The sequence below is a fragment of the Antechinus flavipes genome, chromosome 3 (genome assembly GCF_016432865.1).
Source record: "Antechinus flavipes isolate AdamAnt ecotype Samford, QLD, Australia chromosome 3, AdamAnt_v2, whole genome shotgun sequence".
NCBI classification, from domain to species: Eukaryota; Metazoa; Chordata; class Mammalia; order Dasyuromorphia; family Dasyuridae; genus Antechinus; species Antechinus flavipes.
The window spans coordinates 499,080,212-499,107,979 of NC_067400.1; the positions used below are offsets into that span (position 1 = coordinate 499,080,212).

The window sequence follows — 27,768 nt, forward strand, 5'->3', positions numbered from 1 at the left end:
CAAATAGTTTATTTAGCATTGGAGTTAATTGTTCTTTAAATGTTTGGTAGAATTCACATGTAAATCCATCTGGGGATTTTTTCTTAGGGAGTTGATTGATAGTTTGTTCTATTTCTTTTTCTGAGATGGGACTGTTTAGGATATTTACTTCTTCCTCTGTTAGTTTAGGCAAGCTATATTTTTGGAGGTATTTTTCTATTTCATTTAAATTGTCGAATTTATTGGCATAAAGTTGAGCAAAGTAACTCCTAATTATTGCTCTAATTTCCTCTTCGTTACTGGTGAGTTCTCCCTTTTCATTTTTAAGACTAACAATTTGATTTTCCTCTTTGTTTTTTTAATCAGATTTACTAAGGGTTTGTCTATTTTGTTGGTTTTTTCATAGAACCAACTCTTAGTTTTATTAATCATTTCAATAGTTTTTTTACTTTCAATTTTATTGATCTCTCCTTTTATTTTTTGAATTTCAAGTTTAGTGTTTGACTGGGGGTTTTTAATTTGTTCCTTTTGTAGCATTTTTAGTTGCAAACCCAATTCATTGATCTTCTCTTTCTCTATTTTATACAAATAGGCCTCTAGAGATATGAAATTTCCCCTTATTACCGCTTTGGCTGCATCCCATACATTTTGGTATGATGTCTCATTATTATCGTTTTCTTGGGTGAAGTTATTAATTATGTCTATGATTTGCTGTTTCACCCAATCATTCTTTAGCATGAGATTATTTAGTTTCCAATTATTTTTTGGTCTATTTCCCCTGGTTTTTTGTTGAATGTAATTTTCATTGCATCGTGGTCTGAAAAGGATGCATTTACTATTTCTGCCTTACTGCATTTGAGTTTGAGGTTTTTATGTCCTAATATATGGTCAATTTTTGTATAGGTTCCATGAACTGTTGAAAAGAAAGTGTATTCCTTTCTGTCTCCATTACATTTTCTCCAGAGATCTATCATATCTAACTTTTCTAGTATTCTGTTTACCTCTTTGACTTCTTTCTTATTTATTTTGTGGTTTGATTTATCTAATTCTGAGAGTGCAAGGTTAAGATCTCCCACTATTATAGTTTTACTGTCTATTTCTTCTTGCAGCTCTCTTAGTTTCTCTTTTAAGAATTTAGATGCTACCCCACTTGGTGCATATATGTTTAATATAGATAGTGCTTCATTATCCATGCTGCCCTTTAGCAAGATATAGTGCCCTTCCTTATCTCTTTTAATTAGATCAATTTTTGCTTTAGCTTGATCTGAGATCAGGATGGCTACCCCTGCTTTTTTGACTTCACCTGAAGCATAGTAGATTTTGCTCCAACCTTTTACCTTTAACCTGCATGTATCTCCCCGCTTCAGGTGTGTTTCCTGTAAACAACATATTGTAGGATTCTGGCTTTTAATCCATTCTGCTAATCGCTTCCTCTTTATGGGGGAGTTTACCCCGTTCACATTTATGGTTAGAATGACCAATTCTGTATTGCTTGCCATCTTGTTAACCCGGATTATGCTTTTCTCCCTTCTTTCCCCTTTCCCCCCCTTCCCAGTATTAAGCTTGTGAGCACCACTTGCTTCTCACAGCCTTCCCTTTTTAGTATCCCTCCCCCCGCCTTAGAGTTCCTCCCCCTATCTTACCCCTTTCCCTCCCAGTTCCCGTATTCCCTTCCGCTTAGCTTATTCCTTCCCTTTTCACTTTTCCCTTCTCACTTTTCAATGAGGTGGGAGAAGTTTCACCATAGATTGAATATGTCTTAAGATTTTTCACTTAAAGCCAATTCTGAAGGCAGTAAGATACCCACTATATTCATCCCCCTCCATTCTTTCTCTCAGATATAATAGGTTTCCTATGCCTCTTCATGAGATGTACTACCCCCACTTTACCCTTTTTCTGGTACAATGTCCTTTCCACATCAATTTCTAGAACAAGGTATACATGTATTCTTTATACATCTATATAGTCAAAATATAGTTCCCAAGATTAATCTTTACCTTTTTAGATTTCTCTTGAGTTCTATATTTGTAGATCAAACTTTTTGTTAAGTTCTGGCTTTTTCATCAGAAATAGATGAAATTCGCTTACTTCGTTGAATGTCCATCTTCTTCCCTGGAAAAAGATGCTCATTCTCGCTGGGTAAGTTATTTTTGGTTGCATACCAAGTTCCTTAGCCTTTCGGAATATCATATTCCAGGCCCTTCAATCCTTTAATGTGGATGCTGCCAGATCCTGGGTGATCCTTATTGTGGCTCCTTGATACTTGAATTGGGTTTTTCTAGCCGCTTGCAATATTTTTTCCTTCATCTGAGGGTTCTGGCATTTGGCCACTATATTCCTTGGTGTTTTGATTTTAGGATCCCTTTCAGTGGGTGATCGATGAATCCTTTCAATGTTTATTTTTTCCTCTGTTCCTATGACTTCTGGGCAGTTCTCTTTGATAATTTCCTGGAAAATAGTGTCCAGGCTCTTTTTTTCATCATTCTTTTCTGGGAGTCCAATGATTCTCAGATTGTCTCTCCTGGATCTGTTTTCCAGGTCTGTTGTCTTCCCCAGAAGGTATTTCACATTCTTTTCCATTGTTTGATTTTTTTGGATTTGCTTGACTGATTCTTCTTGTCTCCTCGAGTCATTCAATTCCACTTGTTCAATTCTGATTTTCAGTGAAGTGTTTTCTTCACTCACTTTTTAAAGATCTTTTTCTAATTGTCCAATTGAATTCTTTTGTTCTGTGGAATTTTTTTCCATTTCGCCAATTTTGTTTTTTAGAGAGCTATTTTCTGTTTCCAGTTCACCAATCCTATTTTTCAAGGATTTTACTTCTTTATCCACTCTCTCTTTAACTGACTTCTCCAGGCTCTTTTGCCAAGCCTCCCTCTCCTTTTCCCATTTTTCTTCTAGCTCCCTTGTGAGAGCTTTTTTAATTACTTCTATGAGGTTCATCTGTGCTGAGGAACAGATGATCTCCTCCTTTGGGGATTCACCTGGAGACTGTCTGTTTTTAGTCTCCTCAGGATTTAGAGTCTGCTCTCTATCTGTATAGAAGCTGTCAAGGGTTAAAGTTCTCTTCAGCTTCTTGCTCATCCTGTCTAATAATCAAAGACAAAATAGCAAAGAAAAACAGAAAAAAACTGGAGTCTTTCTTTGGGGGAGGGGCTGGGTATGTTACCGAGCTTCCTCTCCAGACTGCAGGGGGCAGCAGTGAGGCACTAGCAGGACTGTGTGTGCCTGCCCTCTGAGATCCCAGAGCGTGCTGAGTCACTGTGGGGGGGAAAGGGGTGGACGGCCAGGACCCGGGAGACTCCAGCTGGTTGGGGTTGTATTCTTCACCCCCGGTGTTTTTTAGCTTCTCTGCTGGGCTGCTGACTTGCTGCCGGAGCAAAGTATCCAAACCTGTAGCGAAGCTCTCCCCGCAGAGACGGCTGCGATCACTCCCCACCCCCTCTCTAGTCTGCTCCCGTGCTCTCCCTGCCGCTGCCCGCAGCCTGCGCCCGATCTAAAATCATCCCAGCCCTCCAGTAAAGACAGACTTTTCTTGGCGAATCTCAAGGATGGCTTCTCTTGGTAACTATATGTGGGTTTTTTCAGTCAAGCATTAATTCAGAGGCTTGTAAGGAAATGGATAGTGAGAGAAAGCGTGGAGCTTATGCAGCAATGAGCCTCCTCTCCGCCATCTTAACCGGAAGTCCGAATTGATTGCTCTGATGTACCACTATATTTCTTTTTTTTTTTTCCTACCTGAATGATATTTAGCATACATTATTTTCTTCTTCTTCTTCTTCTTTTTTTTTTTAAATAACTTTTTATTGATAGAACCCATGCCAGGGTAATTTTTTACAGCATTATCCCTTGCATTCACTTCTGTTCCAATTTTTCCCCTCCTTCCCTCCACCCCCTTCCCCAGATGGCAAGCAGTCCTTTACATGTTGAATAGGTTACAGTATATCCTAGATACAATATATGAATGCAGAACCGAACAGTTCTCTTGTTGCACAGGGAGAATTGAATTCAGAAGGTATAAATAACCTGGGGAGAAAAACAAAAATTCAAGCAGTTTACATTCATTTCCCAGTGTTCTTTCTTTGGGTGTAGCTGCTTCTGTCCATCTTTGATCAATTGAAACTGAATTAGCTCTCTTTATCGAAGAGATCTACTTCCATCAGAATACATCCTCAAACAGTATCATTGTTGAGGTATATAATGATCTCCTGGTTCTGCTCATTTCACTTAGCATCACCACTATATTTCTTAGCCATATGGTTTTGATAACTGTAACTTTATAATGTGGTTTTAGCTTTGGTACTACTAAGCTACCATCTTTTGTATTTATTTCATTACTTCCTTAATATTCTTCACCTTTGGTTCTTACAGATGAACTTTGTTATTACTTTTCTAGGTCTTTAAAATAATTTCTTGGGAGTTTGGTATGGCAAAAAATAAGTAGATTAATTTAGATAATATTTTCATTCTTATTATATTTGCTGGGCCTACTCCTCAGCATTTGATCATGACCAACTGATTAGATCTGATTTTATTTGTGTGGAAAATGTTTTGTAGTTGTGTTTTCATAGTTCCTGACTTTTTCTTGGCAGATAGATTTCCAAATATTTTATGCTATCAACAGTTATTTTGAATGTAATTTCTTTTTTGTATCTCTTGCTGTTGGACTTTGTTGTGAATATATAAAAATCCTCGTGATCTATGTGGATTTATTTTGTATCCTGCAACTTTGCTGAAGTTGTGAATTGTTTCTAGTAGTTTTTTCAGTTGATTCTCTAGGGTTCTCTAATTATATCATCATATCATCTGCAAAGAGTGATAATTTGGTTTCCTCATTACCTACCCTAATTCCATTATTGTCAATGCTTTTTTTTTTTTATTTTTATTTCCAATGCTAACATTTCTAGTACAATATTGAATAGTAATGGTGATAGGGAACAACCTTATTTCACTCCTGATTTTATTGGGAATGGTTCTAGTTTGACCCCATTACATATGATGCTTGCTGGTGGTTTTAAATAGATGCTACTGCTCATTTTAAGGAAAAGTTCATCCATCCCTACACTCTCTAATGTTTTAATAGGAATGGGTATTGGATTTTGTCAAGTGCTTTTTCTGCATCTATTGAGATAATCATATATTTTTGTTAGTTTGATTATTGATATAGTCAATTATGCTTATAATTTTCCTAATATTGAATCAACCCTGACTTCCTGGTCTATAGGTATAAATCCTACTTGGTCTATAGATATAATTCCTACTTGGTCATAGTGTATTATCCTGGGGATGACTTTCTATAATCTCATTCCTAACATTTTATTTAAAATTTTTGCATCAATATTCATTAAAGAGATTGGTCTATAATTTTCTTTCTCTATTTTCACCCTATCTGTGGATTTATTTTGTGCCATATCTGTGCCATAAAAGGAATTTGATAGGACTCCTTGTCCTATTTTTTCAAATGGTTTATATAGTATTGGAATAACTGTTCTTTAAACGTTTGGTAAAATTCACATGTAAATCCATCTAGATCTGGAGAATTTTTTCTTAGAAAGTTGATTAATAGTTTGTTCTATTTCTTTTTTCTAAAATGGGACTACTTAAGTAATTTATTTCCTCTTCTGTTAATCTAAGAAATCTATATTTTTGTTGCTATTCCTTCATTTCATTTAGGTTATCAAATATCTTGGCATATAATTGGGCAAAATAAACTCCTATTTATTGCTCTAATTTCCTATTCATTGGTGCAAAGTTCTTTTTTTTTCCCCCTGAGGCACTTGGATTAAGTGACTTGCCAAAGGTCACACAGCTAGGATGTGTTAAGTGTCTGAGACCAGATTTGAACTCAGGTCCTCCTGACTTCAAGGCTGGAGCTCAATCCACTGTGTCACCTAGCTGCCCCAAGTTCTCCCTTTTCATTTTTGAGATTAAAAATTTGATTTTCTTCTTTCCTTTTTGTAATCAACTTAACTAAAGATTTATCTATTTTGTTGTTTTTATTTTTTCATAAAATCAACTCTCAGTTTTATTTATTAATTCAACAATTTTCTTATTTTCAGTTTTATTAATCTCCCTTTTATTTTCAGTATTTCAAATTTGGTATTTAATTGAGGGTTTTTAATTTGTTCTTTTTATAGCTTTTTTTAGTTGTAAGCCCAATTCATTGCTCTCTTTTTCTATTTTATGCAAGTAAGCATCTAGAGATATAAAATTTTCCCTTGTAACTGTTTTTCATAAGCTTCTTGTTTTTCTTGGATGGTTTTTGTTTTTATTTTTATTTTTTACTTTTTCCTTAGTGTCTCTCATTTAATTTTTAAATTCTTTTTTTTTTTTTTTTTTTTTTTTGAGTTCTATGAATTCTCTCTGAGTAAGGAGTCATTTTGCATTACTCTTTAGGATAGAATCTTTTGTTGTTGTTGTTGCTGTTGTTGTTGTTGTTGTTGTTGTTGTTGTTGTTGTTGTTGTTGATGTTTTTACCAAAGTGTCCTCTGCAGATGAAGCCTGGTCTTCACTTTTTCCATATATTTCAATGGTAGGGTTCTTTCTTCTTTGCCTATTCATTTTTCTTTTCCTTAAGAGGTATTAATGTAAGCACCTTGAATGATGGGATTGAGTGATGGTGCCTCAAGTTTTTCTTCAGCTCTCCCTTCTGACTAGAAACCCCAAATTAAGAACTCCACCCTCTTGCAAATGTCTACTACCAGCAGTACCCCTCCTCACTGCCTCTGCACTCACCAGGTGCTGATTCCTTCTTGTCCAGAGTATCCCAGCAGCACATCTGGGCTCCATGTTCCCAATCAACCAAGGTTCTCTCAGTCTTCCCAGACTCAAACTCCAACTCCAAAAAAATTCTGGGAGGTGAATGTCTCTGAGATTCCTGCTGAGGTCAACCATACCTAACTAGTCCAAGGATACCATGTTTCTGCAGAACTAGTCAGAGGAGTTTGCAATTCAGTCAGATTAATTCCCAGGCCGGAATCTTTCTTCAGATTTCTCAGGTTGTATCAATAGTATACTAGTTCTTCCTTAAGGCTTCTGCCTTTCCAGAATCTATGTTTGCCCTGAAGCACAAATATGTTCTGTTTATGGGGAAAATGTAGAGAATTTAAAATTTACCAATCTATTCTGCCATCTTTCCAGAATCCTCCTATGATGATCCTCCCATCCCAAGGATGTCTGTGCTTAATACAGAAGTTGTCATTACACTGGTCACAAAACAGCTTGAACATTTCTTTCTTCTTGGCAGACTTTCATCCTGACAGGCATTAGGGATTAGGTTGGGAGTGTGAAGATTTAGTCTGTAAGAGGAAGAGCCTATACTAATGTGAGTTAGGTAGGAGAGTCTAAGTCCATCAAATATTCTCACTTCTTTATTATGTTGTTACCTCGTTAATGGACGTGAAGAAGATTGATCGATAATGTTTACTGAGTTCTTGTAGGCTGAGCTCTAGACTAACTTTTAACAAAAACCACCTATCCTAGCTCTTATATTTTTGTTTTCCTGAGATTGTATAGAAGAACTATACTGTGTGTGATTATAAGTGCTGTGCTTTTCACAGTAAGAACATTTTGATTTAATGATAGGAAAGGTTATGTGGGCAAAAGGAGATTATCTCTGTTCCTAGAAAACTCAAGATTATGCTTAAAAAAAAAACCATAGACAATGAAGCAATATTAATACACTCACACACACACACAGACACACAGAGCACAGCCACAAAATTCATAAAATAAAAGAATTTAAAAAACTAATATACACTAAATGTGGGAAATTTAAAATTAATATATGAAAGATTTATGGCATCTTCTATTTTTTTTTTAATTTTTTATTTAATAATTACATTATATTGACACTCGTTTCTGTTCCGATTTTTTCCCCCTCCCTCCCTCCACCCCCTCCCCTAGATGGCAAGCAGTCCTTTATATGTTGGATATGTTGCAGTATATCCTAGATACAATATATGTTTGCAGAACCGAACAGTTCTCTTGTTGCGTAGGGAGAATTGGATTCAGAAGGTATAAATAATCCGGGAAGAAAAACAAAAATGCAGATAGTTCACATTCGTTTCCCAGTGTTCTTTCTTTGGGTGTAGCTGCTTTTGTCCGTCATTTATCAATTGAAACTCAGGTCTCTTTGTCAGAGAAATCCACTTCCATCAAAATATGTCCTCATACAATATCGTTGTCGAAGTGTATAATGATCTCCTGGTTCTGCTCATTTCACTTAGCATCAGTTCATGTAAGTCTCGCCAGTCCTCTCTGTATTCATCCTGCTGGTCATTTCTTACAGAACAATAATATTCCATAACATTCATATACCACAATTTACCCAGCCATTCTCCAATTGATGGGCATCCATTCATTTTCCAGTTTCTAGCCACTACAAACAGGGCTGCTACAAACATTTTGGCACATACAGGTCCCTTTCCCTTCTTTAGTATTTCTTTGGGATATAAGCCCAATAGAAACACTGCTGGATCAAAGGGTATGCACAATTGATAATTTTTTGGGCATAATTCCAGATTGCTCTCCAGAATGGTTGGATTCGTTCACAACTCCACCAACAATGCATTAGTGTCCCAGTTTTCCCCCATCCCCTCCAACATTCATCATTATTTTTTCCTGTCATCTTAGCCAATCTGACAGGTGTGTAGTGGTATCTCAGAGTTGTCTTAATTTGAATTTCTCTGATCAATAATGATTTGGAACACTCTTTCATATGAGTGGTAATAGTTTCAATCTCATCCTCTGAAAATTGTCTGTTCATATCCTTTGACCATTTATCAATTGGAGAATGGCTTGATTTCTTATAAATTTGAGTCAGTTCTCTATATATTTTGGAAATGAGGCCTTTATCAGAACCTTTAACTGTGAAAATGTTTTCCCAGTTTGTTGCTTCCCTTCTAATCTTGTTTGCATTAGTTTTATTTGTACAAAAGCTTTTTAATTTGATGTAATCGAAATTTTCTATTCTGTGATCAGTAATGGTCTCTAGTTCATCTTTGGTCACAAATTTCTTTCTCCTCCACAAGTCTGAGAGATAAACTATTCTGTGTTCCTCTAATTTATTTATAGTCTCGTTCTTTATGCCTAGGTCATAGACCCATTTTGATCTTATCTTGGTATATGGTGTTAAGTGTGGGTCCATGCCTAATTTCTGCCATACTAATTTCCAATTATCCCAGCAGTTTTTATCAAATAATGAATTCTTTTCCCAGAAGTTAGGGGCTTTGGGTTTGTCAAACACTAGATTGCTATAGTTGACTATTCTGTCTTGTGAACCTAACCTTTTCCACTGATCCACTAATCTATTTCTTAGCCAATACCAAATGGTTTTGGTGACTGCTGCTTTATAATATAATTTTAGATCAGGTACAGCTAGGCCACCTTCATTTGATTTTTTTTTCATTAATTCCCTTGAGATTCTCGACTTTTTATTGTTCCATATGAATTTTGTTGTTATTTTTCTAGATCAATAAAATATTTTCTTGGAAGTCTGATTGGTATAGCACTAAATAAATAGATTAGTTTAGGGAGTATTGTCATCTTTATTATGTTCGCTCGGCCGATCCAAGAGCACTTAATATTTTTCCAATTATTTAAGTCTGACTTTATTTGTGTGGAGACTTTTTTATAATTTTGCTCATATAATTCCTGACTTTCCTTTGGTAGATAGATTCCCAAATATTTTATGGTATCAACAGTTATTCTGAATGGAATTTCTCTTTGTATCTCTTGCTGTTGGGTTTTGTTGGTGATGTATAAAAATGCTGAGGATTTATGGGGATTTATTTTGTAGCTTATGGCATCTTCTAAATGGGATTTTAAGAATGTGCATATTTCTTAGTACTTCTTGTATTGTGATGGGAAAGGAAATGTAAACAACTAGATAGATAGGAGATATTTACAGAGTAGATGGAAGGGCCTCTTACTGAGAAGAGGAGTCATTTGGGAGAGCTAGGAAAGGTTTGCTGAAGTAGGTGGAATTTGAGTTGAATCTTGAAGGAAATCAGGAAAAGTAGAAGGTAGAAGTAGGGGAGGTAGTGCATTCGTTCAGATATGGGGAACTGAGTATAAAGGCATTGAGAGAGAAGATGGAGCATTATGTTGAAGTAAAAGGAAACCAGTATTATTGCAACATTGAATGCGTGGAGAAAACTAAGGTAAATGAGGACTGAAAAAGTTATAATAGTCTGACTGAAGTTGACTATTACATTTAAGCTATTTATAACCTAGTCCAGATCTGTGCTTTAGAAAAAATAATTTTGGAAGATGATTTGGAGAGGGGAAAGACTTTAGGTAAGGAGAACAAATAGACTTGCCATAGTACAGGAAGGAAATTGAGGATCTGAATTAAAGTAATGGGTGAATAAAGAGAGGGGGATTATGGGTTTTCTCCCATAGTGCTCTCTGGCCTGAAGAGCTTCAAGGGAGGTGTGAACTCATAAAGGTACAAAGTTTACTTTGTGAAGCTGGCATACTTGTGAACTCCAATGAGTAAAGGTGTAAACACATGCCTTGTATTAATTAGTCCTACTTAGTACCTTGTTTCAGGTTCTGGCCAAAATCTTCTTGTAAGATTAGATCAACTCTAATTAGTTAGCAGTTAGTAAGGATTCCAACAGTCATGCTTTTTTCCTTTTTTTTTTTTTTTTATTAAAGCTTTTTTAATTTCCAAAACACATATAGACAATTTTCAACATTTATCCTTGCAAAATCTTGTGTTCCAATTTTTCCCTCCCTTCTCCCAATCTCCTCCTCTAGACAGCAAGTAATTCAATATATGTTAAGCATGTGCAATTCTTTTGTACATATTTCCACAATTATTATGCTTCACAAGAAAAATCAGATCAAAAAGAAAAAAAATAAGAAAGAAAATAAAACGCAAGCAAAGACCAACAAAAAAATGAAAATACTATGTTGTATTCCATACTCAGTTCCCACAGTCCTTTCTCTAGGTGGTGCAGATGGCTCTCTTCATCACAAGACCATTAGAATTGCCCTGAATCATCTCACTGTTGAAAAGATCCATGTCCATCAGAATTGATCATTTTATAATCTTGCTGTTGCTATAAACAACATTCTCCTGGTTCTACTCACTTCACTTAGCATCAGTTCATGTGTCTCTCCAAGCCTCTCTGAAATCATTCTGCTTGTTGTTTCTTAGAGAAAAATAATATTCTATAACATTCACATACCATAACTTATGGAGCCATTCTCCAACTGATGGGCATACACTCAGTTTCCAATTTTTTTCCAAATCCAAAAAGGGCTGCTACAAAAGGTTTTGTACATGTAGCTCCTTTTCCCTTTTTTATTTTCTCTCAATAAATAATTATTTATTGATCTCTATATCAATAGAGATAATTATATCACTATTATCAACTAATAATTCATAGTTTATTGCTTAATTCTATATTCCTTGGAAGAGGTAGAAAAACAATGGGATCAAAAATTATGAACTGTTTGATAGTCCTTTGCACATGGTTCCAAATTGCTCTCCAGAATGGTTGGATCAGTTCACAACTCCATCAACAATGTACTAGTATCCCAGTTTTCCCACATGACCTTCAATATTTGTCATTATTTTTTCCTGTCATCTTAGCCAATCTGAGAGGTGTGTAGTGGCACCTCAGAATTGTGTTAATTGGCATTTCTCTAATCAATAATGATTTAGAGCATTTTTCCATATGACTATAAATGGTTTTGGTTTCTTTATCAGAACATTGTTTATATCCTTTGACCAATTCTCCAATTATACATTGAAGTATGGCCTTAATTCTTATAATTTTGAGAAAGTGACCATTCTTTATATAATGATATAAGTGGTTTGAAAAAATTCTGCAACCATAAATGCTGTTCTGGAAATAATAGTTCTTCATGATTACAAAACGTGTAATCAACTGAATAAAAGAAAGAGAAAGTAGTCATAAGAAAGTGTTTTTTCAGAATTAAACCATGGCAAAGCCTACATAATCATCAACTGTTATTTTTTTTTCTCCAAGTCTTCTATTTGTTCTCCTTGAATCAGGTATCTTCCTCCTCCCCTTCTGTACCCAAAGATATTATTTTCTAAAGTATCACTCTGATTGTTTCTTTTTTTCTTAATAAAATCTGATGGTTCCTTATTATTTCTTACATGAGATATGAACTCTCCTGTTATTAAAACTCTTTACAAGTGAAATCTTTTCTTCATTTCTAGACTTATACTTTACTCCCATCTACACTCTTATAAAACACCTACAGTTTTCTCTTTAATATTATTGAAACTTTAATATTACTGAAAATAAAGTTAAAAACTTGATTTATGTACTTTTGTTCTGACTATTCCCATTATGTTTGGAATTCTTTTCATCCTTAGCTTTGTTTCAGATGTTCCCTAATTTCCTCCAAGGCTCAATTGTTTTTTAACTTTCTATTGAAAGTCTTTTGAAGTCTCCTGAGTGCCTACTGTCTTCCCTTTAGAGATAACTTTCAATTGACTCTGTATGTATCTTATAACTACTTATTAACATGTTGTATCACTTATTACAATGTGATCTCAGAACTAATGTTTTTGCATCTCAAAGGTTATCACTAAAATTAGCATATAATTACTTTATAAATTATTGTTAACCAATTGACCAATACAGCCTTAATAACTACAATTTTACTCGTATTTTTTCTAAATAAGTATGGATTTAGGATAAAGAGAAATAAGGACCACCTCAAAAATCAGTGCTCCAGTCTAGGAATCAGTTGTTAAAGAAAGTGGCCAGAGCTCATCTGATTAAGAAGTATCATTCACTGCTAAGTGGCTTGATTAAATGGTCTTACCTCTATTTTTATAACCATGATACATATAACATGTAAATATTGGTCATTTGCTATTCAAGGCATAATCATAAGATTACTATACTGGATTCATATTACCCTCATTCTTATCTATAGAGCTATATAGTGGTTCATGCCAATTAAAGCCAATGAGTTCACTAATATCATTGACAAATATAAGCTTATTAGATTATGGTTTGGGCAGGTGGGCCCTGACCACCATTTCTCTGTGTAGTGTGGCCTTTTAATTATTAGTCTGGATAGAGAACATATGCTGTCTCCCCTCAGAACCACTTACCTGAATTGTTAATAATTGATAGTATTATTGCTTAATTTTATATTCCTGGGAAGAGGTAGAAAACTCTTGACATGGATACCCTTTCTATAGTGGGCATCTGGACATGGGTCTTTGGAATTTCAAATGATTTCTGGACCTTCAATGAAAAAAAAAAGAATTCTATAAGAAAACTTTTGCAAAGAAAACTTTCTTGTGTCGTTTGTTAATCAAGCTAATAAAAGTAGTTAGCTTGAGATACATTGTCAGTTTTAAAATTAGAAAAAAATTGCTGGTAAAAACAGTGAACAAAATAAAACTGGGGATAAGGGAGTACTGTTTAATCATTATATTAAGATATCCATAGTAGTAGAGATAACATTTGGATGCTAGACAAGCAAATGAATTCAACAATCAAAAAGCTAAGAAAGAGATTTAGTAAAAGGAATGAAAGGTCATTTCAGGCAAAACAAAACAAAAAATTCCACATAATTGCTGACACATATGACAGATAAGAATATAAATATGCTACTATAAAATTTTCCTCTGTTTTATTGTGGGATAATAATTAATTCAGATTGTTGATATAACTCTCATTAATAGAATTTGGGGCTACTGAGATAAATTATTATTTGATTACATGTGTAGGGAACCTCAATCAACATCTATCTCAGAACTCAGAATGAAAGAAACTCAGAATGAAAATTTTGATCCAATATTTTCTCTGTCCCATCTTGGGCTTCTCAATGGAATAAATAAGAGAGGAGAATATATATAACAGGATGGGAATTAAAATGGGGCAAATAAAAAGAAACTGACCTTGCGGAAAACTTCCTCCAGGTGACAGCACCAGGCATATTTTTGGATGCAGTAAATGAGTTCATTGATGAAGACAGAACCCAATATATCAACTCTCCATGAAACATTATCTGAAAATAAGAGTTCATAAAGCTTGTAATCTTGACATTCACTTTAATAGAAGATGGGAAAAATTAAATTTTAACATTGTTTCTTTCTGGATTAGCTGGGTAAAGGGAAAAAACAAATACTACAGAATTCAATACAAATATTAATTGAGAAAATATTATTCCTCAAGCATATGCAAATATCCATATTCTTAAGTAATATTAGAGCAGTATTTTAAGATACTATCCTAAGAGAAAAGTAGTCAAAAGAACCAAATTAGGAAAGTCATCACTATGACTTGTAGAGGTGAAACTGTAAAAAAAAAAAAGAATCAAACAACAAGAAATGGAAAAAGACTGGGAAATCTTATTTTTAAAACAATAACTTCATTTCAATAACAAATATAGTGGAATCACTAGAACAGTTTTAATATCTTATAGTCCTGGATGTTAAAATAGAGGTAAAATTATCATTGAAGAAAACTAAGTTGGGAAAGCAGGGAAAATAGAACAATGTTACAGAGGTCTATATTAGGAAGGATTCCATTTTTAGGTTTTTGAGAGACCCATTCTTAAGCATATTTGCAGAGAGGAAACATAGTAAATGTAGAAAACATATCAAGCATTAAAATGACTATATAATATTACTAAGAGAACATTATTGAATACTGACATACCTATGTATATATATATATATATATATGTGTGTGTGTGTGTGTGTGTGTGTGTGTGTGTGTGTGTGTGTGTGTATGTATGTATGTATCTGCCTATATGTATTGTGTATATACCCACAAATTTAAATATGTATATATCTTAACATAATATACAAAAGCATGAGAACATCCTTGAAGAAGATGTTAGAATGGAACAGGTAATACTGGATATTCCAAAGTAGATCACATTTTTTCCATAACACAATTGACTACAAATATTGAGAGTACAAGAACCCATTTTAGTTATTGTTCATTAACTATTAAAAGCATTTGATTCTGTTGAGTAAAATGTTGTTTTAAAAGTTCCTCTCCTGAAAGTTGTCTCCTACTGAAATGTAAAAAGCTTTCAATATTCCTTGAAGGGTATACCAGAGATAACCTTATTTGAACCCCTTGTAATTAATATAAGAAGTCTGCAACTAAAGAAGAGGCCAAAGTAGGTCAAAACATTTGGAGTTGAGGGAAAGATGAGTGTGTGTGTGTGTGTGTGTGTGTGTGTGTGTGTTTGTGTGTGTGATAGAGGAAACTTGGATAGAAGCAGGAGGATAGTCCTAATCACTCCAATAAATGGGAAGCAAGAGAACTGTAGCACTAAATTGTAATAGATGACAGAGACTTAAAAAGGAGTAATAACAAAGAATGACGGAAGCAGACAGAGTTTTTTGTTTTTGTTTTTTTTTTTTTTTTTTTTTTTTTTTTTTAAGCATAAAATTCCAAGGAGATGTTCATTGTAATCTTAGGCTACTCAGGTCCATTTCAAAATATTTTACTTAAAATATTTTATTAGCTATACACCATATCCCTCAACATTTTTACATCCCATGCCAATAAATGTATCAATACTGTAACTTGAGTGGTCTAGTTTTGTAAAAGATAGACTGTTATGATAATGGTCATAACAGAATGCAGATCAATGCATCCACGAAGTAAAGGGGACCTAAAGATGACTGCATTCTGTTCATATATACTTAGACTTAATCTAATTTTTACCCCTTGTTCTATTGACTTAAATATATTCTGAATTTAACTTGCAAGAACATAAATCTATACTAGCAATGAGCCATAGATATAATCCCATATAAAGCCTTTATTTTACACATGTAGAAAATGAGGCCCAGGGAAGTTCAATATTTTACTTGAAGTTATAGAGATAAGCAAAAAAAAAAAAAAAAGATATTTGAACCTAGATTTTCTGATTCCAAAACTTAAAATCTTTCCACTTTACCACAAAAATCATATGATCATAGGTTTCAGGGATAAAAGGCACATTAGAAGTCATTTAGCTCATCCTCCTAATTTTTTAGATGTGGAAATTGAGGCCAAATAGATCAAATGATTTCCTTAAAGTTAAATAGGTGATAAAAGATATATTTAACTTTTGAACAAAGATAAATAAATTTAGAAAAAAAATGTACTCCAACACTTTCTATAGATAATTAGCATATAGAATAGGATAGGTCCTTGCTCTTCTATTTTCTTCTCTCTCTACATAGAAAGAGAGCAGGAAATCAACAAATGATATTTACTATCTGATTGATTCATTGATTAATAGATCTCATGGAGCTGCTAGCATGGAAGTTTGATTTGGAGGCAGTGAAAGACTATCCTAAGATCTCCCAAAGAAGCTGAGTTCATTCACTATAATTCTCTAAAAGAAATAGAAAGAAAGGGCAGTCTTGTGAAACTTTTCCCCCTCATCCAGTTTTAGGTGTTAGGACTGGCCAAAGAACCCATGAGATTTAAGACATATTGTGTGGGTACACCTAGTTGGCTGGATTTACTGCCTGCACATGATCATTGTGAAAATAGATCAGCAGATGCCATGGACCTGTGCTCTGAGAAGAGCCACAGAATTCTTGGAATGCCTTTAATTTAAATCTATCTCTGGCCCAATTGTGGGGGAAGGCAAGAATTAATTAGATATCATTAAGGAAACAAAGTTCTTATAATTGTATAATCACAATATTGTTGTTCTCATTATTGCTGCTGTTGCTGTTGTTTGTCCTTCATTGCTGAAGTAAACCACTGACATTATGAAAAATATCCTGACTTGCATGTGAATTGGACTTAAGTGACACAGAATATTGTGAAAGCTATCAGTCTTTCTCTTCCAGAGTTATCAAAATCCAGTGGCAAGACAAAAGTCAAGATAACTGGAGATGTCTTAGGATTCAATAAATGATTGTGGAATCTCTGGTGTCTGACCAAGCTCTACATATTCTACAATGCCTGCTTCAGACAATCTTCATCACCCTTGGAGCAAATTGTTCTTATTGGCCCCTTCTGCCAGAGAAAGCCTTTACATGTCTGTTGTAGACATCCCTGTAACTCACTAAAGTTTCTGACTCTTCTGGGTTAGCTTCAACCTGGTTTAGTCCATCTATCACGATAGTTTGAATGAGATACATCTCCTGTACAAGCTACAGCTTTTTGAAGCCATGGTAATAGTTGGGTGACAGGTAGACACCAAAGGTGAATAAGCATTCTTGAAAAGAGTGCAAAAACCCCTCACATTGGAGATGCAATTCCTCTCTAAATATCCCATACACCCCCAAAATTTACTAACTGTACCTCATTCTAATTTATTTCAGTGTGCTCCCATTTCATTAAGATATACATGTGCAGATTGTAACTTATTTATTTTCAAGTGAAATGGATATCTAATTTTATTCATCAGATCAAAGGAACTAAAACTGAAGTGCACTTTTAAAAATTAACATTGCTACTTAAATTGCAAACAAAAACAAGATGCAAAATATCCATTTTTATTTTTGACATATTAATACATTCTGAGCTATTGTTATATGCTCTTCTCTAGGCCATCTAAGATACAGATTAAACAGCAAGACAATAAAGGAAAATGGGCAGTGTCTAGGAGCTAATGAAGAAGTTGAAAATTCTCCTCTTGAAAGTCACTTACGTGGTGTCGTAGAACAAAATAAAATGAAATCTTTCTCCATATGTTTCTGTTCCAGGGAGTAACTTCTTGAGTAATCTTGTAAGGTTTGTCTAGGTGTGCCTGTCAAAGTCTCTGACGTATCCATCACATATGTGATTCCAAGATTCTCTAAAAACAAAGTGATTGATCAGTTATTCCTTTCCTCCCATCAATGCTACCACAGTTATTATTCAGAGTTGTTCATGAACACACATATAACAATAAAGCCTGTTTACCTTTGTCCCTATTCTTTAACAAAGTGGGAATCAATTTAGAGTCTTATAAATCTAAACTAAAATGAATCTACTGATATAGAATAAATAAAGTACTGAATTATATTTGAAATATAGCTTTATGGTATAGTATATGTCCATTAGAACAGACCAGTTTATATAATGTTCTCCCACACAGTAATACTTGTGTGTGATAGTATGTGGAATTATTGTTTACTGTAATTTCTCTAGGGATTAGAAAGAACATGATAGCTGATATGTTTGCTTTGGGAAATGTGGACTATAACTTTGGATTTCTAGTTCCATGTCTGAACATATTTAGGATAATATATAAATAAACACTTACCCCCTCGGCATGCTTGGATGATGATGACCTTGGGTTTACCTTTTAGACTAGGGCAGTTACCATCATTGAAAATTTGGAAGATAGTATCTGTATCTAGTAGGTCTGGTTGTTGCTTTTTATGTGATTTTCCACAGATTCCATTCAATACTCCATGAGACATGAACACTAAGAAGGTGCTGTCTGAGGCCCAATGATCTGGGAGATCAGCAAATTCCTTCAACACTGACTCCATTTCCTGAGAGAACATTCAAAAATTAATGACTAAGAACCTTCATCAGAGATAAATTGGGCATTCAAATTATTACAAATCCTGAAAAAATCTGGAGAAATGAATGAAGATAGTGGATAGGAAAATTTGCATTGCTATAATAAGATTCTCACAAGAGAGATAAATATGTAGGGAGCAAAATGAAGATTGCATCTTTTAGAAGCAGTTAAAGTCAATACTAGAAAGAAAATAGCATCTCAATAAGTTATTCCTATGAATAGAAGGCCTACCAAATCACTATTTTGGAGTTTGTCTAACTCATGCTATGAGATTTCATTGGATGGTCTTAAATGTTAGTAATCTGATGACAAAGTCCCTGGCCCATGAGATTTTGCCTGCTGGTATAGCCAGAGAGATAGATCTGGGTCTTATATGGAAAAATATGATCTATACCTGAGCTGTAAGGCCTGTTTTAACAACCACATTATATCCAAGGTTTTCAAGTAGTTTCCATATTCCCCAAATGTCTAGGTGAGCCCCATGCCGTTCATCAAGGTAGTCAAATATAATATTACAGATAATGAGAGCTAGACGTACACGGTTCCCCTTCTCCATTATTGGATATATCTGGAAGAAATATATAGAAAATTAATTGATCATATTCTTCTCTATTAGTCCATAGCATAAATGAAGGTATTAATTTAATGCTCAAATCAGTTAAAACTGGTTGTCTTTGGCTACTTTATTATTAGGAATTGCCTTTAAATATTTAAAACATAAAATGTTATATCTTTCTCTTATTTTTCTATTACATATGTCAAATGATGAAAATTTTGGACTATTAGTTGTTCTTTGATCATAACTTTTGTTTTATAATTTTCATGTTTTTGTTCAGATTGTTGAAGTACTTCCTTTCTTTTGCCCTGTTTTCTACCTTTGAATATACTCCAAATACCTATCTTCAATGTAATACTATCTTAGTTTTCTTTATTTACTAGGGTGGCTATTTTTTTCATTTTCACTGAATAGATGATCATTTATCACCCAGCTTCTAAATATAAGTTTTCCCACATCTTTGTTCTGACCCCTAATTCTTTTTAACTCTTGGAGACCTCATCATATCCCAAGGATTTTATTGTCTCTGTAGAACTGACTACCACAAACCCTACTAGTCAGACATCAACAATTGTGCTTAATACCTACAGAATATTTAATATTACTCTTTTTTCCCCCTGAAATCCACTCCCTTTGTTCAAACATTTCTTACCTCTTCGCTGTTCAGTTTATTTAATCGGTCTTCTCATACTCTGCTTCTGGACTCTTTCTAATTCCCACCCTATAGTTCTTTCTAAAAATTCTTTTTAAAATATATTTTTATTTAGAATGATTAAAAGTTTTGTATAAAGAGAGCAAAAGTCATATATATGTTTTACACTTATGAATGTACCTCTCCCTCCTTTGCTTCCTTCAGCCCATGGTAGAAATCTGGTCTGCAAAGTTTGACCTCGTTTGAACCTATAGGAGCCTTTATTGCCTTATTATCTAAAAGAAAAAAAAAACATCTAATGAAGACTAATTTTTTTTTTTTTTTTTACTTTGAACTTCTTCCTGGCTCTATGCACTTATCCACTGTCATTTTGGAAGGGAAAATCAGTTAAAAAGACAGCTGAGAAAAATAATGCAAGTCTTTTTTTGGGGGGAGAAAAACATTTAAAAATCTGAATTTAAAATCATCATTTATTTCTTCTCCTGAATGCCCAATCTCTGAATCCCTTGGCCCCCAACCTTCAGGGACCTTCTGGTGCTGACATAATGTTTCCTTCTGTATCCTATGACAATTACAAATTTCTTTTGATTCAATTTTGGCAATGTTCCTCAAATCCATCCCTCTTGTTAATTTTCTCTATTGTTATCAGAATAATGTGTAGGTTCTTATCATCTGATACTTCAACAATATCTTAACTGGCATATCTGATTCTGACTGCAACCTATGCTGAGCCTTACTTCCAGCTTAGTCTTACAAAGACTGGTTTTGATCATCCCACTCTCTTGTTAAATTGTAATTTATTTCTTACATAAAATCAAAACTCCTTATTTTGTTTTCATAGCTACCCAAAATCTGATCTCTTTCCAATATTTTAGTCTTACTTTTCAAATGCTACTGTATTAGAAAAATTCTGCTCTAACCAGACTTGGCTACTTGTCATCTTTCTTGAAGAATTCAAACATTGGTCACTCTGTCAAAGAGTAATGTTAAGAATATCAAATCCCCAAATGAGTAGAGACTTAAGAAGAAAGGCCAGGATCAAACAAGAGTTTTTTTTTTTTTTTTTTTTTTCATTTCTTTTATTTTTCAAATTAAGGTAGAGTAAAAAAGACTAGGACTTCTGAGGGAAGATGGAATCATGAAATTAGGGGACAGTAAAATTCTAACAGAGATTATTTTGGTTTTTTCTATCTTTTCCAAGTAGATCAATTTTTAAACTGAGCAAAAAATGGAAATATACAACATGGAGTGCTTCCCCCAAAAAAAGAATCAAGGAGAAATTGTAACAGAAACTTCATGATCTCAATAATTCGAATTATTTAAACCAAAAAATGACATACCAAGCTTCTTAAAGAAATTAATGATGGTGCTGCTGAGTCTCTTTTGGTAACTTTGCAAGGATTCTGGAGAATCACATATGTTCTGAAGGACTAGAAAAGCAAAAATATATATATTAATTTGATTTGATTTTTGAAGCAAGAAATATTGAATCTAGTATCTTTCTAGATAAAAATAAAATCACTCCAGCAGATTGGAAAAATGATTTTTAGTAGTATTCAGTATAGGTTATGGGTAGGGATTTGTGTTTTCTTTCTAATGGCATAGACTCTCATATATAACTTTCTTAATCTGTGTCTCAGTATCTTTCTTCAAGTGAAAATAATTGGACTGAGGTGACTTTCTAAAGTCATTTACAAATGCTAAATCTTAAATTGTCATTAGACTAGGACTTTCTATAGCACAAGTTTGAAGTTATTGGGGGAAAAAAGAATACTTCTAGGACTATAGATAGAGACACAGAGAAAAGAATACTTCTCAGCCTCTGTGTTATTGCCCTATTCAAGATAGGAAGTAGTTTTTCTTAGGTGGTATCTGGAAAGTATTTCCACCATCCTTCCCCAAGCTCTTTCCTGTGTTTATGGTAAGGGAACTCTGTGTCTTTGAACTTAGTTGTTCAGTCATTTCAATTGTGTCCAATTCTTTATGAGCCTATTTGCAGTCTTCTTGGCAAGGACTGGAATGATAAAAAGATAATGGAATTTTATAAATGAGAAACTGAGGTAAACAGATTTCAGTGACTTGCCTCATTTCACACAGCTAGTAAGGTTCTGAATTCGGATTTGAACACAAGTCTTTCTAATTCCAAGCCCACAGTTCCATATATGGAGCCACCTAGATTAATAGTAAAACCATGTATTTATGCAATATTTCCCACTTTCCAAAGTAATGACTTTCCAATATCTTATCTGCTCAATGAGTGTGAGAGAAAGGACAGGATTAAAATAATTTATTTTCTTTTACAAGTGAGACATCTGAAGACTGTTTTGTTTTAAATTATTTACACAAATACAAAGAGTAGGAAAAGGAAGAGGAAGAAATGATTCAAACTCATATGTTCTGAACTCTATTTCAAGACTTATTCTTTTATTTCTTACTACTTTTTTAAGGATAATTCTTCTTAGTACCCTTAGGTTCATTTTATAATTCTGGAAGGATCATGGCATCTCTGCCATGTTGCAACAACTCTTATTTTAAGATATCGTTACCTGATAAAATATGATCCATTGTCTTTGACTGGTGGGAAGTAACCAAAGCTTTGTTTTCACTTTGATTTCCTAAAGGAGAATGAATGAAAGAAAACAAGTGTTTCACATTCTTCTGAAGAATAGTATTTGCTTTGTACCAATATATGCTTAAACAACAGTATAAATTAACTACTCTCAAATTTGTGACTGACTTGAACGCCATAGAGATTTTTTGCAATCCAAGCTCATATTGGATGTGAGGATATTTTTGGTTAGTAAATAAAGAAGCAATTTTTTTAAGACTGGCATGAAATATAAAAGGAGATGAAAAATGCTGCTCAAGTAGCAGCAGGATAAAACTGAGGAAATTATCTTATTTGGGAACCCAAAGTGGAGGAATATATCCCATTTTGAATAATGAAGGAAGGGCCCTGTTCACAGCATAAATGGTACCTATCACAAAAAAAACACTATATTTCCCAGATTAAAAAGAAAATTTTCCAAAAAACAAGGAAAAAAAACAATTCAAATATATTGGCATTACAATTAAATAGTACAGGACTAAGCAAGAGCCACAATAAAAATCGCAGGTTCTGTAATCATATCTACTGACTATCAAAATAACTAGGCCTGTGGCCAAAAATGCCATATCCAGCAAAATTATGTATAATATTTGAATAAGAAAAAGTGAACATTAAATGAACTTGCAAATTTTCAGGACCTTCTATCAATTAAACTCAAACTTATAGAAAATTTAAGATATTCAAGTCAATATCAAAGTTCAATTTCAATCAATTCAACATGAACAAATTGTTTGTTATTTTTACATGGGAAATGTATGCCATAAGTTTAAAATTGACATCAACAATATGGTAGCTCAAATGCAAAGACTAGGGCACAGTTAAGGTAAAAATAGTAATTTTATTATACAAATGAGATGCAGAGAAAGAATAGACACACAGGCATTAAAGGAAGGAGGAGGGCTTATATTTCTTAAAACGTCAGGAATGGGTTAAATAGGCAACACTACATATATATCACAAAAAAGAAATAAGAGGGGAGGGAGGGAATGAGTGTACAGGGAAGAAAAGAGTTATGGGAAAAAAAGAAAACAAGGGAGGGATCCATGGGTGAGGAGGAAGGTAAAGCAATGAAAGTTAAAGAGCAAAATCAAAGCAAAGAGTCAGCAGGAATAGAGAACACATGTACGTGTATGTGCATATGTGGAAGGGCAGGGTTTATGTATGTATACACACATATGTATATGTATGTATGTGTATATATTGTACATACACATATGCACACATAAATATATCCCTTTGAGGGGGATGAAAGGGAGAAAAGAGAATAAAGTAAAAAAAGGTGAACAGAGAACAAAAGAAAAATTTATCAGGAAGTAAAAAAAAATGGACATAAATGAAAATAATTTCTTCTACTATATACTTTCTTGAACTAGGAATTTGTCGTTATATATTTTTGAATCCTCCTTAGTATTCTTCTGAGCACATGAGAATGTTCTTTTTTGTTTTATATTCCCTTTTTATTTTTTCTTATTCTTTTTAAAAAATAAATTAAATTTTAAAAACATACAAAACAAACAAACAAAAAAGAATTCAAACACACATAGGCACAACTTAGAAAATGCAAAGAAAATATTCTTTTCTCATTCATCACAATATTTCTCATCTCTAACTCTCGTCCCAATAGCTGGCTGACTTCGAAAAACTTTATCACTGGACTTGAGTCATAGTTAAATTGTGCTGAATAATGAGTATAAGTTTTATAAGTATTTCCTCCTCTCCAAATCTATTGATCTAAAGTTGACTTTAGAGGGCTTGTAGCTACAGAAGGAAAAGATGAATGATCAATGAAAGTTTCTGATACTGGACTAATATCTTTATGCTAAGTCCTTTTGGGATCTGTGATAAATCTAGTAATTCTAAGCATTCCAAAAAGAGTAGAATATGAGAACAGAAGGCTTGACATACAGATGTGATTTAAAGTTGAATTACTAGAAATTTCCCTTTATAGATCTAAAAGTACTGGAAAGCCTTGGGACTGATTGAAGCACTGTATACAACAACTGGTAAATAAATATTTATTAAGTGTTTGCAATGTACCTAGCCTGTTCTAAGGACCTGGAGATACAAAGAAATGCAAAGGTGTCCCTTTTCTCAAGAAATTCACAATCTAGTGACACAGAAAATGTGAAAAGAATTATGGAAAAATCAGATATAGACAGGAAAAATTGGAGGAAATCAGCTGAGAGAAGGGTCTATTTATTGAGAGTGAAGCAGGAAAGGCTTTTCATAAAAGATGGGAAATTTTACCTCGAACTTGAAGAAAAACAGTAGGGAGAAGATTGCAGACATGAGGGATGGGTGGTGAAAATTTGAATTCTACTGCTGAAGTAGTCAGTAAAGTATCATTTGTGACATACAAACTATATGCCAACTATTATGCTTTCCTGGGAATACAAGAAAGGCAAAAGACAATCTCTTCCATTAAGGACTTTACAGTCTAATTGAGGTAGCATGATATATTCAAATAAATTGTGAATTGTCTCAGATCTAAGGCACTAAAATTAAAGAGGATTTTTATTATTGTATTGTCTTTTCAGTCATGTCTGACATTCTGTAGACTCATTTTTGGAGTTTCCCTTAGCCAAGATTTTAGAGTGATTTCTCATTTAGTTCCATAACAATAATAAAATTAAGGAAGAATAGGAAAAGGCAACTTCCACCTGAGACTTTTACTTAAGCCTTCAAGGAATCGAGAGACTTTAGGAGACCAAGAGAAAACATTCTAATCATGCTAGATGCTCAGAGAAAATATTCAAGATAGAAGATGGAGTATTCCATGTGTGAGATACAGTAAACTAGCCAGTATTACCAAAACAGAATGCATGGAGTAGAATAAAGTTGGAAAAAAAAAAAGGAAATGAAAGAAGATGAGAGGTTAGGAAGGACTTTAAAAGCCAAAAACAAGATTTGCATTTGATCAATGAGGTGATAGAGGACCTTTGGAGTTTATTGAATGGGAGAATGGGGAATCATTTGGTTAGATCTATATTTTAGGAAGATCTATTTGCTAATTGGCCAGAGAACAGATTTTGAAACAAGCAAGTGCTTCCAGATATTTATTTAAATAGTCTCCAGAATGGAGCTAACTCACGTTACCCATGCTGACTGGATTGAGACAAAGACTAGATTTTTTCCAAGGTGTTTTGCTTGTTTGTTTGTTTTTATATATACTATTTAGAACAGGGATTTTTAACCTGGGGTTCATGAATATAAGTGAGGACAACATTACATATATTTTATTGTTGCTAATATAGAACCGATATTTAGTATTTCATTACTTACTATATTGCTTTAAAAAGTTTATACTACCAAAGCTGTTCATCAAATAAAAACATTTTAGAATCCCTGATTAAGAGAGTAAAAGCATGATTATTTATCTTTTTGGGCTAGTCAATGAAACTTACTTGAAATTGCTTCTAATGGGGGAAGCAACAATTTCTTCGTAATAATTTTACTTCCTTGAATTATATGATCCAGTGTACCAATCAGATCCTCACCCTGGTTCATAATTATAGCCAATTCTTTTTCTAAATTTTTTATTGCATTTGAACTCAAAACATTCTTCTCTATCAGGTCATCAATAACACCATCCACAAAGGTACTGACAAAGTATTTCACAATCTTCAGAGGATAAAAACTTTGCTTCTGTTCTGTTGAAAAGACAATAAAACATTGAGTTTATGGAGAAACAATGAAAGATGCATGCATTTTACAACAAGAAGGCACCTTGGATAACATTTAATTATCTATCTTCCTTAATTTCTTTTTCTTTTCTTTTCTTTTTTTCTTTCTTCTTTCTTTCCAAATTAAAAAAAAAAAAAGTCATTTTTCCTCAGGAAAAGGAAAACCAAACAAGGAGTGAGGAAACCCAGACTACTTTCTAATACTGTCAGTTATTTTTAGATGATTCTGGGTAACTTCATCCATCTAGGGCTGTCCTCTCAATCAAGAGTTTGAGACAAAATGATTTCCAGTATCCATTTTAGCTCTGTTGTAATATATTTCTATAAAGCTAATATATTTCTATAAGTTACAGGGAGACAGTTGCTGTAACTTAGTCATACGCTTGAAAAACAGCAAAAAAAAGTTCAAAAAAGGAAGAAAGAAATTTTGTTCAGAAGGAAACTACAGGGGAGAAAAGCATAAAGAATTAACCTAAAACCATGTTATTTAACTTCATTATATCTTTTAAAAAAGTTGGAACTGAAAGCTAGCTCCTGGATTCTTGTTCTCATCCCCCAACACAAAAATAGAGTAAGGAGAGTTTAAACTTTAAAACTTCAAAAAAAAAATCAAAACTTTGAAATCATCCCATCCCACCTGTTTCTTGCTACCCTTAATCCTAATCCACCAATAAAAAAGAAGCTCGATAAGAACCCTCAAAACATGCTCTGGTATGAACTTAAAACACCCCACTTACCAGCCATGGCTCTTGCAATTCACTGATACTGAGTGAAAGTGAAAGTGAATATTATACTTGCTACTCATATTCAGAGAAGGAAGTAAGTGCAGTGAATGATTTAAATAGTTATCAAAATATTTTATTACTCTTTGCCAGATGAGCAGAATCTGGCCCCCAGATTTCTAGAACTTAGCTTTTTTTTTTTTTTTTTTTTTTTTTTTTTTATCTTAGCAGAAGGGAGAATTAAAGTCCATTTTCTATCTTCAAACAAAAGTAGAAAAATTAGAAATTGTTTCTGGGAGACACATGCAAGTTCATGAAAACAGATTTTAACCTTTGTTTTCTTATTTTAGACACTAAATCAAACCAATCTATGTCTTCAGCACCTTTACTATTAAATCACAATAAAATTTACCCTAATCAACCTTTAACAAGTAACAGAATTAAACCTCCAAATGGTAGTATCTTGGGTCACAGAATGTTAGAGAAGAAAATGATATTAAATGTCTTGTAGAACAAACCTCTCATCAAGCAAAAAGGGAAAGAGTCCCTAAAAAGGTGACTTATTCAAGATCATCTAAAGAAGAACTGGAAATGAAATCCTGGATTTCAAACTCAGTATCAAAGATTATTTTTATTGCACCCCACACTGCTTCTGCTTGCCATTTGATTTTCCCATCACAAACACTCATCTCAAATCTATAGAGTTCCTCTATAAATCCTACTTTGAATGGAGAACCCCATCTGCAGTCAGAGAGAAAGCTATGGAGAATGAATATAAATCAGCACAAGCTATATTCACTTACTTTTCCTTTTCTTCTTTTCTGTCAATTTTTTTTTTCTTTTTTGTTCTCAGTTTTCTCTTCTAACATGACTTATAAGGACATATGTATTTAAAAAAATGAATATGCCTGTATAACAAGAAAAAAAGAAAACAATAAAATAAAAATTCTAAGGGTATTTTCCTTAATTTCAAAATCCAACTTCCTTGAGAGTTTCTTGGAAGTTATGTCTAGGCTTTTTTCCCCTCACGACTTTCATGTAGTCCACTAATTAAAAAAAAAAAAAATATATATATATAT

At 33.6% G+C, this 27,768-nt stretch overlaps 1 protein-coding gene across 2 annotated transcripts; it reads right to left on the reverse strand.

Annotated features, from left to right (window-relative positions):
• Window positions 1–10,610: 10,610 nt before the first annotated feature.
• On the reverse strand, window positions 10,611–27,706 carry LOC127554939 (caspase-1-like). 2 transcript variants are annotated; one of them, XM_051986904.1, is made up of 11 exons: window positions 27,493–27,706; window positions 25,689–25,934; window positions 22,223–22,291; window positions 21,017–21,106; window positions 19,857–19,951; window positions 18,863–19,036; window positions 18,202–18,436; window positions 17,605–17,751; window positions 13,886–13,995; window positions 13,091–13,226; window positions 10,611–10,994 (listed from the first exon to the last, which is right to left on the reverse strand). In XM_051986904.1, the coding sequence occupies exons 2-10, from the start codon at window positions 25,789–25,791 to the stop codon at window positions 13,128–13,130; spliced, it is 1,122 nt and encodes a 373-aa protein (XP_051842864.1). In that variant the 5' UTR covers window positions 25,792–25,934; window positions 27,493–27,706; the 3' UTR covers window positions 10,611–10,994; window positions 13,091–13,127. The 2 variants fall into 2 exon arrangements, with proteins under 2 accessions (XP_051842864.1, XP_051842863.1); XM_051986903.1 differs by having other exon boundaries at window positions 10,611–11,882.
• Between the last annotated feature and the right edge of the window lie 62 nt (window positions 27,707–27,768).

Coding starts and splice junctions, on each gene's coding strand:
- LOC127554939 (XM_051986904.1), bottom strand. CDS start 25,791: ATGAACCAGGGTGAGGATCTGATTGGTACACTGGATCATATAATTCAA. Junction 19,037..19,856: donor AGGAAGCAAAGGAGGGAGAG/GTACATTCATAA, acceptor TATTTCTTCCAG/ATATATCCAATAATGGAGAA. Junction 13,996..17,604: donor ATTTTGTTCTACGACACCAC/GTAAGTGACTTT, acceptor TCTTATTTTCAG/ATAATGTTTCATGGAGAGTT.